Source organism: Ostrea edulis, chromosome 7 (genome assembly GCF_947568905.1).
Source record: "Ostrea edulis chromosome 7, xbOstEdul1.1, whole genome shotgun sequence".
In the NCBI taxonomy this organism is placed as follows: Eukaryota; Metazoa; Mollusca; class Bivalvia; order Ostreida; family Ostreidae; genus Ostrea; species Ostrea edulis.
In genome coordinates this window covers 78902460-78921013 of record NC_079170.1, presented here as the reverse complement: position 1 = coordinate 78921013, position 18554 = coordinate 78902460, and the positions used below count along the sequence as shown (strand labels likewise).

General features: G+C 36.6%; 2 protein-coding genes across 2 annotated transcripts; both read left to right on the top strand.

Annotated features, from left to right (window-relative positions):
- Positions 1 to 637: 637 nt before the first annotated feature.
- On the top strand, positions 638 to 1689 carry LOC125653103 (caveolin-1-like). Its single transcript, XM_048882464.2, has 2 exons — positions 638 to 703; positions 1360 to 1689. Exons 1-2 carry the CDS (start codon positions 638 to 640, stop codon positions 1687 to 1689), a joined length of 396 nt encoding a protein of 131 aa, XP_048738421.1.
- Positions 1690 to 6104: 4415 nt separating this feature from the next.
- Positions 6105 to 7041, top strand: LOC125657252 (caveolin-1-like). The gene is made up of 2 exons (XM_048887941.2): positions 6105 to 6170; positions 6712 to 7041. The coding sequence occupies exons 1-2, from the start codon at positions 6105 to 6107 to the stop codon at positions 7039 to 7041; spliced, it is 396 nt and encodes a 131-aa protein (XP_048743898.2).
- The last annotated feature ends 11513 nt before the right edge of the window (positions 7042 to 18554 follow it).

Below are 18554 nucleotides of genomic sequence, written 5' to 3'. Positions count from 1 at the left end.
TTGTTAATTGCCATCTTTCTTTGATAAAAGATATGTAGAAGAGGAAACGAATAATGATTCAATAGTCAATTTGATGATCTTATTCAAACAAATTATGCTTGATATGGCCAGAATATGCATATCAGTGATTGATATAAACAAAAGTTACGCTTTTATTACATTAATCGTACGTAATCGTTATGTGCAATGCCAGTCTACGATATAATGTATACATTGTTTACCCACCATACGTCATAAAATGCGAAAGAGTTCGACAAAGGGAAATAACTTTTGGGTAACTCGGAACTTGCGTATTGTGTGTAACCGCCTGTCGCATCACAAACAAATCTGGCGGACTTTAATACTGTTTGATACATTTCTATGGTGAAAATACTTCAATAAAATAGTTGCGAAATTTTCTTCTTGACAGATTAGTCAAATTTGATCCGATTACATGTATTTGGTTTGGTACAATGAAGTACTTTAACAAAATCTTTTCTCTCTGCCATTTTACATCGTTTATAGCAATCTGTTAATCCAGCACAATCGCTGTTACTACCCTAAACAAATACACATTAAATACTAACTACATGTACGAAATCACTTCAAACACATACAAGCACTATCAAAAGTCACATCCACCAAGCAGCACCTCATAATGTCTGGAGCAGAAGAAGTTGATTTGGAGAACAGAGATCCTAATGGATTAAACGCTCATCTTGGGGTATGGAACCATTTCATTTGTAGTGATTTTGTAAAATGAAAAAAAAAAATCATTAAAATGATAACGTATCTTTTACGGTAGTATTACAAAAGGTGAACTAGTATTTTTGGTAATAATAAAAACAAATACGTCTTGAAATCTATTACGATCAAGGCAAAACAAAAAAAAGCTATTGTAATTATTTGATGTGTATGAGAAACGTATAGTTTTGCAACGGTTTTCATAGTAGTGACTTCTAAAGAAATAAATTTCATTTCTGAAAGTACTCCGGGTTTTTTAGTGCGAGGCTTCACTCTGGCATTCTTCGTGAAACTGTTAACAGTTCGGCGGTGTGAAGGTCAAAATTCATAACCTCATGTGTAAAATTCATTTTTTTTATACTTACATTCACTTGTCATTTCTGTAGGAAGTCCTAAACGTACTACATTCATCGAGATTCATACGCGCATTGTTCACATCTACCGCGCATTCCTAACGAAATGACTATCAATACAAATTGTATATACAAATTCTAAAGATATCAAATGCAAAACATAGGGCATTTAAAAATAAATAGGTAATATCGTTAATTAAATGATCATTTGAAAGCATGCAATAATAGACTTCCATTTACCATAGTGTAATCCGTTTTGATAATCATATCTTTATACACACAGACTCTCCATTTCAACGATGTGATCGGAGAACCAGACGGGACCCACAGCATAGACTGTGCCTACAAACTGTCCCACACCTGCTTCAACTTGTGGAAGGGATGTCTCTACAAGCTGCTGACTTTCTACCTCGGATGCTGGATTGCCGCTGAATGGGGGTGTGAGTTTGCTATCATTGCGTTCTTCCACATCTGGTTCATCAGTCCATGTCTGAAGATCTGCGAGATTAACTGCGGTCTGTGCCAGAGGATGTTTGCCGATTGCATGAATTGCTGCTGTGTTCCATACTGGGAAGCTGTGGGCACCGTTTTCCATCATTTCAAGAGAACATAATGTGCGTTACCATGGGTTACGGTAGCTTGACATTGCAATAAATGACAACAAATACATAGTTTTCAAGATTTAAAAATACATTCAAATAATGAACCTATGATCAATACGACTTCATATGATTGTTGATACAAAATCAAAAATTTATTTTGTGCAACATCTGAATGCTTTACCCTTATGTTTTTGCATGATTAAAAGTGGGGGAGACTGAGCGGCCAATTCCATTGTGATCATTCACTCAGAATAGCATTGCTTATGATAAAAGATTTCATACACAAGAGAGCTAGATGGCGATGCCTGTAGATAAATTCTGATGGACTCTTGGTGTATATGTGTATCAGTTTAGATAACAAAACAATAAAAATACAAACAAGTATAAATCGTTTGCTACAAAAACGAATATTATAGCAAATATATCGGAATTCACGTGCTTAAATGATCCCTGGTTGCCGGTGAAGGGCTGCAAAACTTAGGCATATGATCGGCGCTTACGGCGTTAAGCAGGGAGGAATCTATATCGTGCCACACCTGCTGCGACACGGGACCTCGGTTTTTGCGTTCTCATCCGAAGGACCGCCCCATTTATTCGTCTCTTACGAGAAGCAAGGGGTTACTGAGGACCTATTCTAACCCGGATCCCCACGGGATAATTGTAGGGGAAGAATGTGCAGATCACGGATGCAGTTAAATATAACAGATGTATATTTGAATATGTCCCGATATAAATTTCATATAGAGCAAGTTAGAGCTCAAATTATATACATGTTCTGTGTGAACAATGGACACCCTGACCAAATAGCCTTTTACTAAGATGGGGACACAGTAAGTGACAAAAGAAATATAAAGCATTCGTGATGTTCATCTGTTACAGTAAAAACTAAAACATTTGACGTGCCAATGCCAACTCAGCGCGGATTGAAAAGATTTACGTTTATCGCCCTTAAAAACTGTGAATTGAAATTTCAATTTCTATGTTGATTTTCAATCCACTTGGTTTTACTCTTATTGTATTAATGAATTGTAATGTTTAAAACTTGGTAAATTGTATTCCAAACGAAAGCATGAGGTACATGTATATAAGGGAGTGAAACCAAAGGGAACATAATAACATAATAATTAGATCAATTTTAATAAGTCATCTAGCTGATCATAAAACAATGAGCGAGTTGTAGGCCCGCGAAAACTGCAGTTCCTGATTTTAATCAACTTTTAGCTTCCATTTGAGGCGCAAAATATATACGCAAGATCGACTTTTATAAAATTCAATTCAACCACGCATGTGGCACGCATACTCATTTTAAAAAGCATGTTTGTACTGTTAACTTTTCAAGAACACGGCATATTTGTATGAATTGTTCGTTTATTTTCAGTTTTGTTGTAATTATTATGCATGTCCAATTTAGTTATAACGGTATAAGAGGTACATCTTTCGCAATAACGAATCATTAAGTATATGTAGTGTAACAAAGGAGTCCGCGCTGGAAAAAAAATAAGCCCCCGCCCGTGCGCGGCGATAAGCTTAGATCTTTTCAATCCGCGCTGAATTAGCATCTGCCCGTAGTACTGTGACGTCAAATGTTTTTACTGTAACATATGAACATCATTGATGCTGTGTATTTCATTTCTTGTCACTTAGTTAATGTGCCCCGTCTTAATATGCCCTCCGTCTTAAATGACATGTTTCGCTAGTTTACCGGAATTTTTTTGACATTCCTTGACTTTTGAGATGAATCCCCGCAGATTTCTGCACAATAGGCTAGTAATTATGATTATTTGTGCTAATTCTCGATAAGAGTCTAGGAAAATAAATATATTCGCTTTCATTCACGTTGATAAGTACGATTGAGTACACCAAAAAAGGAAGTTAAAAATGGCGTTGCGTGTCTATATTGGAATTTCTCTGAACTGATCTCTGAACTTTAAATAATTTGACAATCTTTACTAGGGTAATGACATTACGATGGAACCGTCTAAGTTTGCTTGTTGAAAAACATTTCATTGTGGCTTTTTTCTTTCATCCACACCCATAATCTTTTCACCAAGGGGATTAACTAAATACTACCGTTTCACGTTTAGGCTGTTTATTCCTTTAATTTGGTATTATTGATGTAAATGGCTATGCGACTTCTTTGCGGTCACTCTGGGTCATGTTGAAATTCTAATCCATGGCAACCTCCACTGCAGGAGTTTTGCCTCTTAATTTGAAATTATACGGAGGGTACATCATTTGTCCTCCTAACTCCTCCCACAGTTTTCAAGTGGCCTTCTTATGTTACAGGGTATTTGTATGGGTGATGTACATGTGTCCAGAATTTTTATTTTATTTAATCTTTTAAAGAAAATTACAGGTTGTTGAACTTAGTCAGTTGTGAGGATATATCAAACTCTTGAGTGTTGCATACTAGTCCGTTTCACATCCACACAATTTTTATTTCCAGAACCGCAAGTCCATGTTAGTCATATCGTTTTAAATCGAGACAGGCTACTGACAAACAAGTTGATGTTACAGGGGTTTCAACAATCTTGTTTAAAGTCATCATTTCACAAATTCTACGGTCGTTATAACAATCCTGTTTGCCACTACAACCTATCATTGTGTCAAATGTTGTCTGACTTGTCTTATGCCGATTGTTAGGCCGCTCTTGTCAAACTAATGTTGACTACAAATAATTCCGTTTATGTGATCAAGATATAGGGCTCACAGCGGGTGTAACCGGTCGACAGGGGTGCTTACTCCTACAAGGCACGTGACCCACCTTGGTATATCCAGGCGTCCATGTTTGCCCAACTCTCTATTTTGTATTGTTTACAGGAATTATAAGATTAATCATTGTTCGTTATATTTACCTTTCATCGGTATTGAGGCATACCCATATTATGTGAATTCAAGTTCGGTTTTGTCATCAATCTTTGGGGCTAGATTGGGACAATGATATGGGTTCCAAATTTTTCATAGGAATAAACATTGAAAAAAAACAATGTTTTAAAAATTACAACAAGTAAACAACAGCAGGGCCAACGTGAGCGATGTGGCCCATTGGGCCTACTGTTATTTCAATTAAACAAATCCAACCCAGAAACCACTTTTATAACCGTCATATCAGTTATCAGAGTGAAGCGGGATAAAAGCCCACATGCTTCTGTGATGCACATGGATATATTCAATAACAAACAAGACACGTGATGTATAAATTAATACCCTCTTTTGATGTAAAATGTAATGTATGGATATTGAAAGCAAAGAAACACGTGGTCACTGAATAATACACGTTTGAACTATACTTGTACTCTTTTCCTTACGCAACCTGGCGTAGACCTTAGTAAAAACATTGTAGACATCTACCTTTTATTTTGATGGCACAATTTTAAAGATATACATTCCAGCATATTCCTATTAATAAAAGTTGACACTTTAATTTCTCCGTGCGATAGCATAATGAAAACATCGATGTATGTTGCAATATTTACATTCACTGAATCTTTTCTCTTATATTTCTTTTGAAATTGACATTTCTTTCATCTGCGACAATGATTGCATGTTTGTTGCAAACTAGTTCGATCCGGTCGTTGAGTACCACTTGTCTGTGCAATCATTACCAAATATGGAGCGTCCTGAAGGTCAAAGGGTGCATCGGTTGTTCCGTTTAAAGTAGCGAATGGGTCAACCATATATTTTGATAGTTACATCTAGTTTATATTTTGAATATAAATACAATGGTGACGTCTCTATATGAGTGAAAGATTAAACAATAGAAAACCAAGCAACCTAGTTATCCTAGAAGTATGTCTGATTAATGTGCAGTGTCTAAATTAAACAGCCTGCAGTAGAATACTGATGGATCATTAAAGAGGCTATAGAATACAGGTATTTTAAACTGGATGTCTAACAGATTAGCATTTCCTATCGAAAGAAGTGTGACCTTGACCCTATCATTTAAATCCAGTAGTGTTTTGTTCTCATCTCTATCTTCTTAACTGGATCAGACTGGACACCCATTACATATAGCTTTGTCTCTTATTAAAGTGTTGCAAAGTTAAAGACAAAGGCAAGTGAAAATCCATTGTTTCAAGATTTTCGATTTCTTTTTTTAAACAGCACATAAAAGACACGCTTCCGGTTACCAAATTATACCGATAATAGACGCAGGCAGATATATATTTCTATTGAAAATGTGTTAACATAGTTACAAAATATTTCATTGGAGATTATCCTTTATAAATCCGATTTCATCCATTCAAACACGAGCATTCTAACTGAAATCTTTATAAATGTCCATACTAATTGGTTAATCCAACATTAAGTCGTTTTAATCTCTGTATCCACCTCAAACAAATACACACAACCCATGTCAACGTCAAGCAGTAACCACACATCTAAAAGCAGTCTCAAGACCGTCTCAAGCAGTCACCATTCCAAAATGTCGGGAGCAGAGGAAGTTGATTTGGAGAACAGGGATCCCAATGGATTAAACGCTCATCTTGGGGTAATCGAATTCTTCAGTAAATTCAAAATCTTGGAATCCACCAAAAAAAAAAAATTGCATTGACATAGTTTGGTCTTGATTAACTAACTTCTGCTATCATATTATGACGAAATTAGTCATTGAAGTTATAAGAAACTGTCCATAGAAAAGACGGTACTCTCTCTAGATTTGTATTCTAATTAGTATGTGATTTGTCTCATTTTGAATTTTGCTTCTTTGCCATATCCGGTAAGAACAGTGGCGATTCTCCCGCGTAACGAATCGCTGAATAGCGCGAATTCTTACGAATTGCGACCATGTCATATGTTGAGTTTATAACATTGGTTTATATATTCATTTTTCAGAGATTATCAAACTAAACACATTCACGAACAAAATGTTCCATTTCAAAATTTACGGATCCAAATTCCGATCAGCTTTTGTCTGATTTTCTTCCGACAGTTTCTTTTAACACTTCACATAGTCCTTGCTTCGAATAGCCCAATATAAATGTCCCCGTTTATTCCGTTGGATGATACATGTCTCTATACCATTTTCTTAGACTCTCCATTTTAACGATGTGATCGGAGAACCAGACGGGACCCACAGCATAGACTGTGCCTACAAACTGTCCCACACCTGCTTCAACTTGTGGAAGGGCATTCTCTACAAGCTGCTGACTTTCTACCTCGGGTGCTGGATTGCCGCTGAATGGGGATGTGAGTTTGCCATCATCGCATTCACCCACATCTGGTTCATCAGCCCATGTCTGAAGATCTGCGAGATTAACTGCGGTCTGTGCCAGAGGATGTTTGCCAACTGCATGAATTGCTGCTGTGTTCCATACTGGGAAGCTGTCGGCAGCGTGTTCCATCATTTTAAGAGAACATAGAACATTTAGTAATTTCGGCAGTATCATGTACTGAATTTGGTAGACTTTCAAGAATATAATTTATTATCTTTTACTTATGTTTGTACACATTATTATCTATATATGATATAATTGTTTCCTTGTTGACATGGTAGACATCTTGTTTCGGTTTATTATCAACCAGGAAATGTTATAGACATGTATATGTGTCTCAATGCTCAATCACTTTATTTCATTGTGAGTCCCTGTCTTACTTTACGCAATTTTGCTACTGTAATATCAGGTGTTTACATACGATGTTTGTCCGTACTAAACTTATTCTATTTCAATATGCTTTGTTATTCATTTAAAAGCACTGACCTTTCATATTGGCATGAAGGATTTGATCGTATGTTTGAGTATTGTTTTGGAATTTTGCACTCACGTAGAGACATGACCAGTTTGTGGGTGAATTGCCACACATTTTGACCTATGAATGATGCTCGAGCTCATAGCAATGAGAGTTTGTCATGCCAACGACTGTCGCGACACGAGACCTCCATTTTCAAGTTCATATCCATAATGCCTCTGATTTTCACTTCTAATGCCAGGCATTTGAGTAAGGAACATTCACGCATGGAGCGCCACATTAACATACATTCAAATAAATGAAGATACCGTTGATTATGTGAAAATATCAATTTAATTATTGCGTTCAATAAATGAATTGATGCTCGTATCAAGTAAATTATTTCTCTCATAAATGGACTTGACGTGCGCATCAATTCAGTTATTCCGCGCAATTCATTTCATGAGAGCAATAATTGATGCATTCATCAATGCGTTGGAATTCTTCCTCGCAAAATTTAATTTCGAGCTCGGTATAAATGATTTGATGATCTCTTTCATTCAAATGAAGATATTTTTATTATTTGCAACGTTTTTGCATGATAAATCAACACGCGCATAATTCTTTGAAGGAAAGCAACTATTCCGTTAAATGCGTGCATCAATTGAATAAATGATATCATTAATTGAATTGAAAAAAGCAACGATTCAATTATTGCGAACATTACTTGTATTGATACGCGTTACAATTCAAATGAAGCGAGCAATAATTCAATTTTTGCGTTCAATAATTGAATTAATCCATGTATAAAATGAATCATTGCTCTCTTCAAATGAATTGCAGGGCGCATCAATTCATGTGTTGATATCATCATAATGTAACGTGAAACCACGCTCATCGTGAGAGGGGAGATAACTGCTGATTCTCCGACAAACATGGCGAGTAAGATATTGACACCAGCTGATTGCATGCTCTCGGTGATGTTGCCTCGAAATACTTGTCGTGTGAACCAACAGAGACAAACACAAGGGGCAAATGATTTTGATAAATGATCTTACTAAGTACATTCTCTTAAAATATTAAAAAATACTTGCATTTTATCACTGTCTGGAAAAATACGATTTTGTTTTCTTCATTAAGTTCTGGTGGAAAATGTGCACATATTTTAGCATTGGTAATGATGATCGAATCTTGGTAGATGTGTGGTTATAACGATCTTCCAGCAGAACCCTAATCAACAAGCATTCCCCAACAATGGGATAAACCAAGAGGCCCAAAAAAAACGCAGGATGGATCAAGCCCAGTATTCCGACGGTCCGATAGTCCGACATGTTGACCATCACCAAAAATGTTAATTAATAGAGTTAAAATGTATTCATGTCAAGCATTATTTTAAGGAAATTACCAGAAACCGCCAAAATCGACACGGCCTGATTATAAATCAGACAATCAATTTCTGACCAAAATCATTCAAGTGTGAACTTACGGCGGCGTAGAAAGGCCATATATAAATATATTATTCGTTCGGACGAATTAGCTATTTGTTCGCACGAAATAGAAAATCGTTCGGACAAATTAGCAATTTCTTCGGACGAATTAGTGGGAGGGGGGGGGGGGGGGGCAGCCGAACTAAAAAGAGTTTTAACATGTAAAAAAGAAGAAAGGAAATTTTTTTAAAAAGTGGGGAAGGGATCAGCCCCCCCCCCTCTCTGTTGCTACGTCCCTGACGAGTATCCACTCTCAGCCCTCCCTACAAGCCTATAGATATCTTTATATATGTATAACTACATGTATCTACATAGCTCTCTATAAAGACGCGATGAAAATGTTCCTTAGATTCAGCATACATACAAACAGACAGACAGACATACATACATATACACACACACACAGCGAGTAGGAATGAATGAACCCACGGGTGATGGAGAAAGGAACGAAGCGTAATCAACTGTGGGCTTCCGACGATGCCGAAATATATACATGTAGATGTAGGTGGGTACCTGTAAAGTGCGAAACGAAACGAAATCTACCGAAACGAAAACCCACCGAAATGAAAGGAAACAAATTGTATAACCGAACTCTTTTATTAGAAATGGTATCTTAGGCCCCTGTGAAAATTACCACATATAAATAAAATTCGCTCCCCCTTTGATATAGGCTTGCAGCTTGACTGATACACAGTTTTAAAAGCTGGAAAGGGTGGGGGGAGGTGGTGAGTAAGCAAAATGTACAAATCCGAAGTTGATTAAATAACATGTGCAATTAGTTTCAGATCAATAAATTTCAGAACGGAGAGTTACAGTCTCAAAGGTCTGGCGAAACACACTAAACAAGGGGTGGGGTCGCTGGCGTTGGATCCGCTTTTGGGTATAGATACATTGTTTTAAGAAACTGGTGTCTGAGAAATTTGAAAGTAGGAAGAGCTCTTAACCTTTTATTTTATCTCTAACTGCTGAGGTGCGAGTACTTTCAATAATGGAAAAGGTTAGATAGTATACCATATTATATTAATGCAATTCGGTAAAATATATATATGCGTGTTATTAAAAATTATTATTGATATGTAGTGAGTCTAAATATAACTCTATATATTTGTTTTGTTGCTAGGACGGGGAATTGAAAACGGGACGGAAAACATAATTTTTTATGCAATAATATCAGGAGGAGGTCAGCATTTTGTAAACTCAAAAGGCTTATGAACAAGGGAAGCAGAAATTGCAAAGAGAACGGGAAGATACACTCAGAATCCACCGTTTGATATACTACATACCAACACACAATATCCACATTATACATAGATTTGACTTTAGAGCAAAAAATACTGAAACGTATATTTATGCCGAACTGTAACCCTCTGTTCTGCAATTTATGGATCCGAAACTAATTGCACAGGGTATTCAATCAACTTCGGATATGAACTTTGTGCTTACTCACCCTCTTCCAACTTTTAAAACTTTGTATCTGTCAAGCCGAAAGCTTACCACAATGGGGAGGCAAATTTTATTTATATGCGGTAACTTTAACAGGGGCTTAAAATACCATTTTTAATTATTATAATTAATAGAGTTCGGTTATACACCATTTTTAATTATTATAATTAATAGAGTTCGGTTATACAATCTGTTTCGTTTCGTTTCGGTGGGTTACGTTTCGGTAGATTTTGTTTCGTTTCGTTTCGCACTTTACAGGTACCCGATGTAGGTCGAACCTGTTCAAAGTTTTCCCACTGTGCGATGTTTTGCTCTTGTGACGTAAAAAATCGCTCTGGCATACGGCACTTAATCCTGTTTTCTGCTGCCTATTACATAGCGATCTCTTATATATGTGGCCACAAATTATCGGAGTTTCGGACTCTCGGACCGTCGGACTACCGTACCGTCGGACTATCGGAGTGTCGGACTATCGGACCGTGGGACTACCGGACCGTCGGACTACCGAACCGTCGGACTATCGGACCGTCGGAATACTGGGCGGTCACCGGTCCGGTTCGTGAGAGTTCTTTAACGTGCCAACGCCTGTCGCGACACAGTACTTCCATTTTAAGGTCATATTCAAAAGACCTGTGCTTTTGACTTCTAAATGCCGAGTGTTTGGTGAAGGAGCAATCACTACCTATTTCAATGTCTTTGGCTTGACTCGGCCATGGCACGAGCGGGGCTCGAGCGCACGATCTCCCGGTTATGAAGCGAACGTTCTACCACTGAGCCACCGCAACCGGTTCAAGACCTGGTAATAGTACCCGGAACAGGAAGCCAGCTATGGCCACGTATAATGATAACAGGTACAGGGTAAATAATTCTGGTCAATAATTATTGGTGAATATTTACTTAATAGCATTAGTATATACAACATTCAAAATTTCTTCTTAACACGTCAGTTTCGAGATGAGAACTATTCTGTGTAGGAGATGCATTTAGTGGAACTTGGAATGCCTAAGTGGGACAGAGTGGACCTATCGTCAGAAAGGAAGACGATAAAATGTAATAAATGTGGCTTCTCTTTGAAATACAGAATACTATCGAAAGAGATGTTTTACTAAAGTGGAATCATAAAACACAATGTCATATTTGCAAGTAATATCCTTGGTATGATACGTACGAACAACGAAATAACATGATATAAAAAGAAGTCCATGTATTTAATTACTCCCTGAATACTTATCATTTACTTAGTTCGTGTATCGGTCAAATTCGGGTGATGAGACTACGTATGAAAAACGTCCAACGGTCCAATATTCTGACATTTTGACCATCACCAAACATTTTAATTAATAGAGTTAAAATTTATTCATGTCAGGCATTATTTTATGGAAATTACCAGAAACCGCCAAAATCGACACGGCCTGATTAAAACTCAGGCAATCAATTTCTGACCAAAAGGACGAGGTGAATACTGTACAGTACCAACCAATCGGAACTCCTCGAATGTCTCGCGCACTCGACATAGATCTCGGATGTAATACGATGGCATCCATGAGCGAATTTGATGCATTCTCAATTGTGACGTCACAGCAATGCATCAAATTCGCTCATGGATGCCATCGTATTACATCCGAGATCTATGTCGAGTGCGCGAGACATTCGAGGAGTTCCGAATGCAGTACCAACCTGACAGAAAGCAGTCCCGGGGCAGTCCCGCAGCAGTTCCCGGGGCAGTCCCGCAGCAGTTCCAGTAAAAAAAAAAAAAAACGGAACGCAGTCCCACCAGTCCCAATAGGCGGGGTTAAAATAACTAGTGGGAGGAGCTAAGCCAACATTGAGATTATCAATAAACATTGTCGATAATCGCTGGAGCGCGTTAATACGGTAGTCGAAATCGAAAATTAATGACTTACAATGTAATTAAAGAGAAAAACAATACATTATACATGAAAACATCACATATTCAAAATACTTGTGTGACACCTTTTCATGAATTTATAACAAAATGATACATGTAGTTTTTGAATACGAGCGAAAAAACATTCATTTTATTATATGATTTAATTATTAAATTATACAAAATCATTAAGTTATCCATGCCATCTTACTTGTTGACATACCGGCCCGTCGGACTATCGGAATACTGGGCGGTCCGAAGAACCGCCCCATTTAGTCGCCTTTTACGACAAGCAAGGGATACTGAGGACCTATTCTAATCCGGATCCCCACGGGATAATAATAATACAAAATAAAATCATCTACACATGTGCATACTTCCAAATCGTGCATCTTTACTATATATATATATTCAATTCAAACTTTAATTTAACAACCATTTACTACTGAAGCAAAAGAAATGAAGTTTCCATTTAAAAATAACAGAAACAAGATATTGTTGAGATGCCTGGCAGTTTGTGGAGGTTGTTATGTGCATGGCTTTAGTAAATGACAACCTCAAATATTTCATTACACAAGTAAAATGTATATTTTGAATGAAGAATATTGCTTTGTAGAAAGATTAACCTGGAAGACTCCCACATTGCCAGATTTAAAACAACGTGTCCGCACCAATCCCATAAATTGTGTCAGCACCAAGCAAAATGGTTGATGCTAGTTAATCACAACAGCCACTTTGATCAGCATTATCATATCATGTAAAGAGATCAGCATATTATTTGATCCTGGATAAGGTGAGGGTTTTAATTTGTTAAAAAGCAACTAACAAACCATGTAGATTAGATTTATTGCACTAAATAAACTAAGATAAATTCTGCTGTGCATTATACTCTAGCAATAGTTCTTTCTGTATGCACTCTATGAATAACAGTTTTTTTCTGTCATATTCACATCAAATGCTTTAATGGAAGATGAAGATAACGAACAGTGATCAATCCCATAACTCCTATAAGGAATATGAAATAGAGAGTTTGGCAAACAAGGACCCCTGGATATACCAGAGGTGGGATCAGGTGCCTAGGAGGAGCAAGCATCCCCTGCCGACCGGTCACACCCGCCATGAACCTATGTTCAACCTGAAGCAGGAGCAAATTGTAATATATATTTAACCTAAGACCCATCTTTTTAAGGCTATCATCCCATCTCCTCATGTATTTTACCTTCTTTAATTACTCCCTTTCAAATTTTGAAAAATCCACTCTGATGGGTATTGTCATTGTCAGAAATTGACCCTGAAAATATCAGAGGCAAATATGATAGATTCTCTAGTATCAATATCAGCTAAACCCTTGCGAGTTGTGCTGGATTTATAGTCAGAGTAAATCTGACCCTGTTTTGTTACGAATTAGGCCTTTGAATTATTTTCACCTCAGTACCATCAATGATAACAAAAGCAGTAGGAAATTCTTCTTCATTTTCGTCATAATGATATTTCCGTCTGGCCAAATAGGTACTGATCCAAAGCAGTAAAACATGAAATGTATCCAGTTACTAAAAATAACACTGCAGTTCCAAAGAGGCGAGACAAAAGTTTAAGGTCTAAATTTTGTGGTAAGTTGATTTTGATCTTTCATACTAAGATTGATGTGTTTCGAGTATTCAGGTAGCTCATCTACAGGAACTAAAACTGGTATAATAACATTAAATGTTGCGGATGAAAATCTTGTATAATACTTAAATTCTTCCGTTTTTAAGTTACCATATCTCATACTATACTTTTCACTTGAACTGTCCTGTAAATGTATTTGTTCACAATTTAATTTCTTTTTTCGTCTCTGAGAGATATTATGGCTTCATCTAACCTCCTCTTCTCAGCAGCCGTAGCTATTACAACAAGACTGTTTGTATCTGAAATAAAAAAAAGTTTAAAACATCATTTACCAATATTTATATTTGTATATAGGCTCCCTTGACACCACCCATTGAACAACCTTGTTCCGAAGGAGCAGATGCTTGTGGTCAAACACATTATCCAAAGCCATAGATATTGCTTATCCTTGAGAGTGCTGGACTTTGTGACAAAAAACACCACTGGCAAGACCTTAATGTATCGTTTGAAAATTGTAAGAGATTGAACAAAACACCCGAAGACCAGAACATCAGAACAAGATAGTTTGCAGAAAAGAACGGACGAATTACCGCCTCTAATTTAGGTTTTATCCTGAATAGAAATCAAAGTACTGAAAGTATTGAAAAGCGCTTAGCCGACTTCATAAACTATGTCTGTAATGTTAATGAGGAGAAACAACAGGAAAGAAAATTCATGCATAACTTTTTTGATTTTCACATAACCAAATGATACATTTTCTATAAGGAAATAACATGGATGGGAAATAATGTCCCGAAACTGTTAACTACGTTGACATTTAAACTGTATAATAATTATATGATGTTGGTAAACACAATTATGAAGATTATAATAATTTTGGCCCAACCTGTCCCGTGAACCAAAACCTTACCCCTGGGATCATGAAAATTAGAATTTTGTAACGGGCTACCTGCTCCTTCTAAATATCTACATGTATTTAGTCTTAATTTTGGTATCAATAGCATTAATGAAGATGCCATTGAAATATTTTACACATTATCTACCAAGTTTGACCCCACCCTGTAGTCCGAACTTCTATCCCATATATCATATGGTATGCTTGTTTGTAGGCCCCCTTCATAGCCAAAATTTAATCCTTAATAAAAGTTGATGAAATTCATGAGTTCGAGTTCATTATCACATTTATAATGTCTTATTTTCTTTTGATTAAAAAAAATGCTTTGTGTTTGTAGTGTAAAGAGATAATTTAAATCACCATTGGTTGCAGAAAAGTGTCAAAAACCCCGTAATGTTGACATCGTAAATAGCCATTCTAAATACCGCAATTTCTTGGACAAGATTGATATTTACACACCATAAATACATTAACAGAAAATATTCTTCTTGTTTAAAAAATCGCATATTTATAACCGGCGTAAAAACCTTTCGAGAAACACACATGTTCCCCATAACTTTCGTGTCGACGTCATACCTCCGTATATATATGATGTACGCCGTAGACAGTGATAAACCAACAACGTATAAAAGCATATACTATAAAATTTAATCAAACGATTTACTTACGATCTGAGTAGAAATTAAAAAAAATTTTTTTTTTTTTTTTAGAGATTCTACCGGAAGTTTATGAAAATCAAGCATTATTTTTCAGTGTCTATGTACATATTAAAAAGATCACATTTTCACTGGTTCCAAGTTCAAGGTCAGCTTTTGATAACTGGAGCACAGTTTTTTCGTCGTTTCCTCTATTTCGGATGGAAACTTCATTCACCCATACTCTTGATCTTCGCAGCTTTTGAGCAGCTCATGTTCGAATAAATTCCCTGTCTTTGAAATATGTTAACTTTACCTATAATTTTCCGTGGATGTTCGTTAAACTCATTCCACCTCCCCATTCTGTGGACTCGTTCAAATTGTACTTCGTAATCTAGTTTAGATTTTTGATAAAGAAATTCCCTTAGAACCTCCTCTGTGTCCTCACGCTTATCCTCCGGTATTACAGAAAACACAAGGTTATCACGCATAGATCGCACTTTGAGGTCGATGACAGAAATCTGTAACTTCTCGTTCTCCTCCCTGACAGTCCTCAGCTCTGCTGTCATTTTGTCCTTTGTGATGTTCTGGGCCTGTGTGCACTGCTGTATGGTTTTCTTACAGTCAGACATAAAAGTTTTATTGGATTCGACGGATTCCTTAACTGGATCAAACACATTTCCCATTGAGTTCATGTTAGTTTCTAGACACTGTAGATCTTTCTTAACACCTTTTACATCTTCATGCAAGGTGAAGATAACGAACAGTGATCAATCTCATAACTCCAACAAGCAATACAAAATAGATAGTTGGGAAACACGGACCCCTTGACACACCAGAGGTGGAATCAGGTGCCTAGGAGGAGTAAGCATCCCCTGTTGACCGGTCACACCCGCCGTGAGCCCCATATCCTGATCAGGTAAACGGAGTTATCCGCAGTCAAAATCAGTGTGCCAAGAACGGCTTAACAATCGGTATGAAACACGTCAGACAGCATTTGACCCAATGCGAGGTCGTATTGACGAACTAGATCGTTATAACGACCATAGAATTTGCAAAATGCTGACTTCAATCGAGACTGTTGAAATCCCTGTACCATCAACTTGTTTGTCAGTAGCTTACCTCGATTTAAAAACTGACTATACCCAGAACAAGCTCTTGCATATCGAATTAGTTGAGATATATAAACACCATATGCAGGTGATAATGGAATATTGCTACATAAATGTGGGAAGTTGACGATGGAGAAGCTGAAATCACCCCGTTTGTCATACAGTTGAGTTGTCAGTTTGCCGTTAATGTCTACTTTCAATAAAATATCTAAGTATGAAGCAGAAGTGGACGACTCTGTGGTGTCCTTTATTTCGAGCTCACAGGGATATATCAAATCGACATATGAATGAAAGATATCATTGTTAATAGACAAAACGTCATCGATATATCTAAAAGTCGAATTGTAGGTCACAGCGAGAGATTTTTCTTCTCACGTAGAAGTTTTTGAATAAATTCTGCTTCATATGAATATAAAAACAGGTCAGCTAACAAAGGAGCACAATTCGTGCCCATGGGAATTCCAACAGACTGTTGGAAGACCTGATCACCAAAGACCACGAAGATATTGTCATATATTTGTTTTATTCATTACACTTATTTTAGTATTTTGAATCAGTTACATTACTTAACCATAACCAGCTTTCTTACCTAAACGCTTCTTTGTGAAATAATAAGTTAATTTGTTTGATTTTATTATGGAAATTAAAAATGAGAGAACAAATCATAACATTTATGCATTTATAAAATTTATAATATCATAGATATAGACTTCATAATGCTACACTCCTCAGTGAACACATTGTGTACATTGCCCGAAATGCAGATGTCACAAAACATCAAGCCCAATTTAGAGTCGTATCTCAACCATTCCCTTTTAGATTTCCAGATGATGTTGAATTTCCGTATTGGTGTGGAGGGTTTTGCAATTTTGACAGAATCAAACTTATCAGATGTTTGAGCAGGTGGGGTTGAATGTTCAGACCTTGAATTGGAAGTAAAGCCACATAAACATTTTTTTTTTTAATTTTAGACTGACTAGGGTCAGAAGCTACAAGTTTACGATTTCCCATATTGTCAAGCCACTTGTCAAAAAAGAATGGGGTGCATAGTCTTATGAGATTAGTCCCGAACATCAAAGAAAATTATTTATTAAAATTGCTGTGTCCATACTTTTTTGCAGCCATACTTTACCTGAGGCTATTATCTGATTATCTGGCCTTCGTGACCAGAGCTCTGTGTGCACTAGCCTGGTTCCCGAGGCCTTCCGATGTGCAAGCACTAAGGCCAGGTACTCACTGTCGAATGGATTCTTCCATAGGTCAAAATCCAATATGGCGGACCCAATGGTAAGTAATGGGAATGTACGTAAATGAGCGTAACATGGCTTAATTAGCTGTGTCACTTTCGATTTTTTTTTGTACTACATGGCTTCAGTTCAGTTTATTTCTTTGTGCCATTTGGCACATCAGATATACAATTTTATATTTGCTAAATAATACACAAATCAAAGTCCAAATTTCGCTGCAAAGGTCGCAAATGTTGTGAACTAATGGTGAAAATTGACAATTATGTTTAGAATGAAATAAACACAAATTCCTGTCGGTAAATACGATTTTCTGACAGCGTTTTCGCTCCACCGACCCTCGCTTCAGAACAAAAATCGTTGCTAATCGATGACCCTTGCATTTTATAAGAGTGTAAAACAATAGAAAATAGAATTACTCATCGAATCATTCTTACATTTCAATTTTAAAAAATCTCAACAATTGTTTGCATTGAGACAATTTACCATCTATGCATGTGAAATTTGGGTATCGATTGCATAACCGGAAATCGATCTCTTTTGATTTCTATACATTACCTCTTGTTATGCAATTGATCGATTAGCAGGCGTGTTTACGTTAAATATAAAGGGAATGTTTTCTATTTAAGGACATTTTCACACAATTTTAAGGGATTGTTTTGGAAGGTATTTGTTAATGGATTCATGAGCTATTAAATGTTTTGAAAGTGAAAAACGTTGATTAGAGTAATAAGAATGATCTCCCGTATAGAAATGAATATGAAATGAAAAACATTTTGCAGTTAATTTCAGAACGAGCAAATCAGTTTGCATTCATGTACAAGAACAATTTACTTATATAGGAAAGAGAGAAAAGTAGCAAGTTTTATAGTTTATGATAAGGGGAAAGAGAGA

Coding starts and splice junctions, on each gene's coding strand:
- LOC125653103 (XM_048882464.2), top strand. CDS start 638: ATGTCTGGAGCAGAAGAAGTTGATTTGGAGAACAGAGATCCTAATGGA. Junction 704..1,359: donor GATTAAACGCTCATCTTGGG/GTATGGAACCAT, acceptor TTATACACACAG/ACTCTCCATTTCAACGATGT.
- LOC125657252 (XM_048887941.2), top strand. CDS start 6,105: ATGTCGGGAGCAGAGGAAGTTGATTTGGAGAACAGGGATCCCAATGGA. Junction 6,171..6,711: donor GATTAAACGCTCATCTTGGG/GTAATCGAATTC, acceptor CCATTTTCTTAG/ACTCTCCATTTTAACGATGT.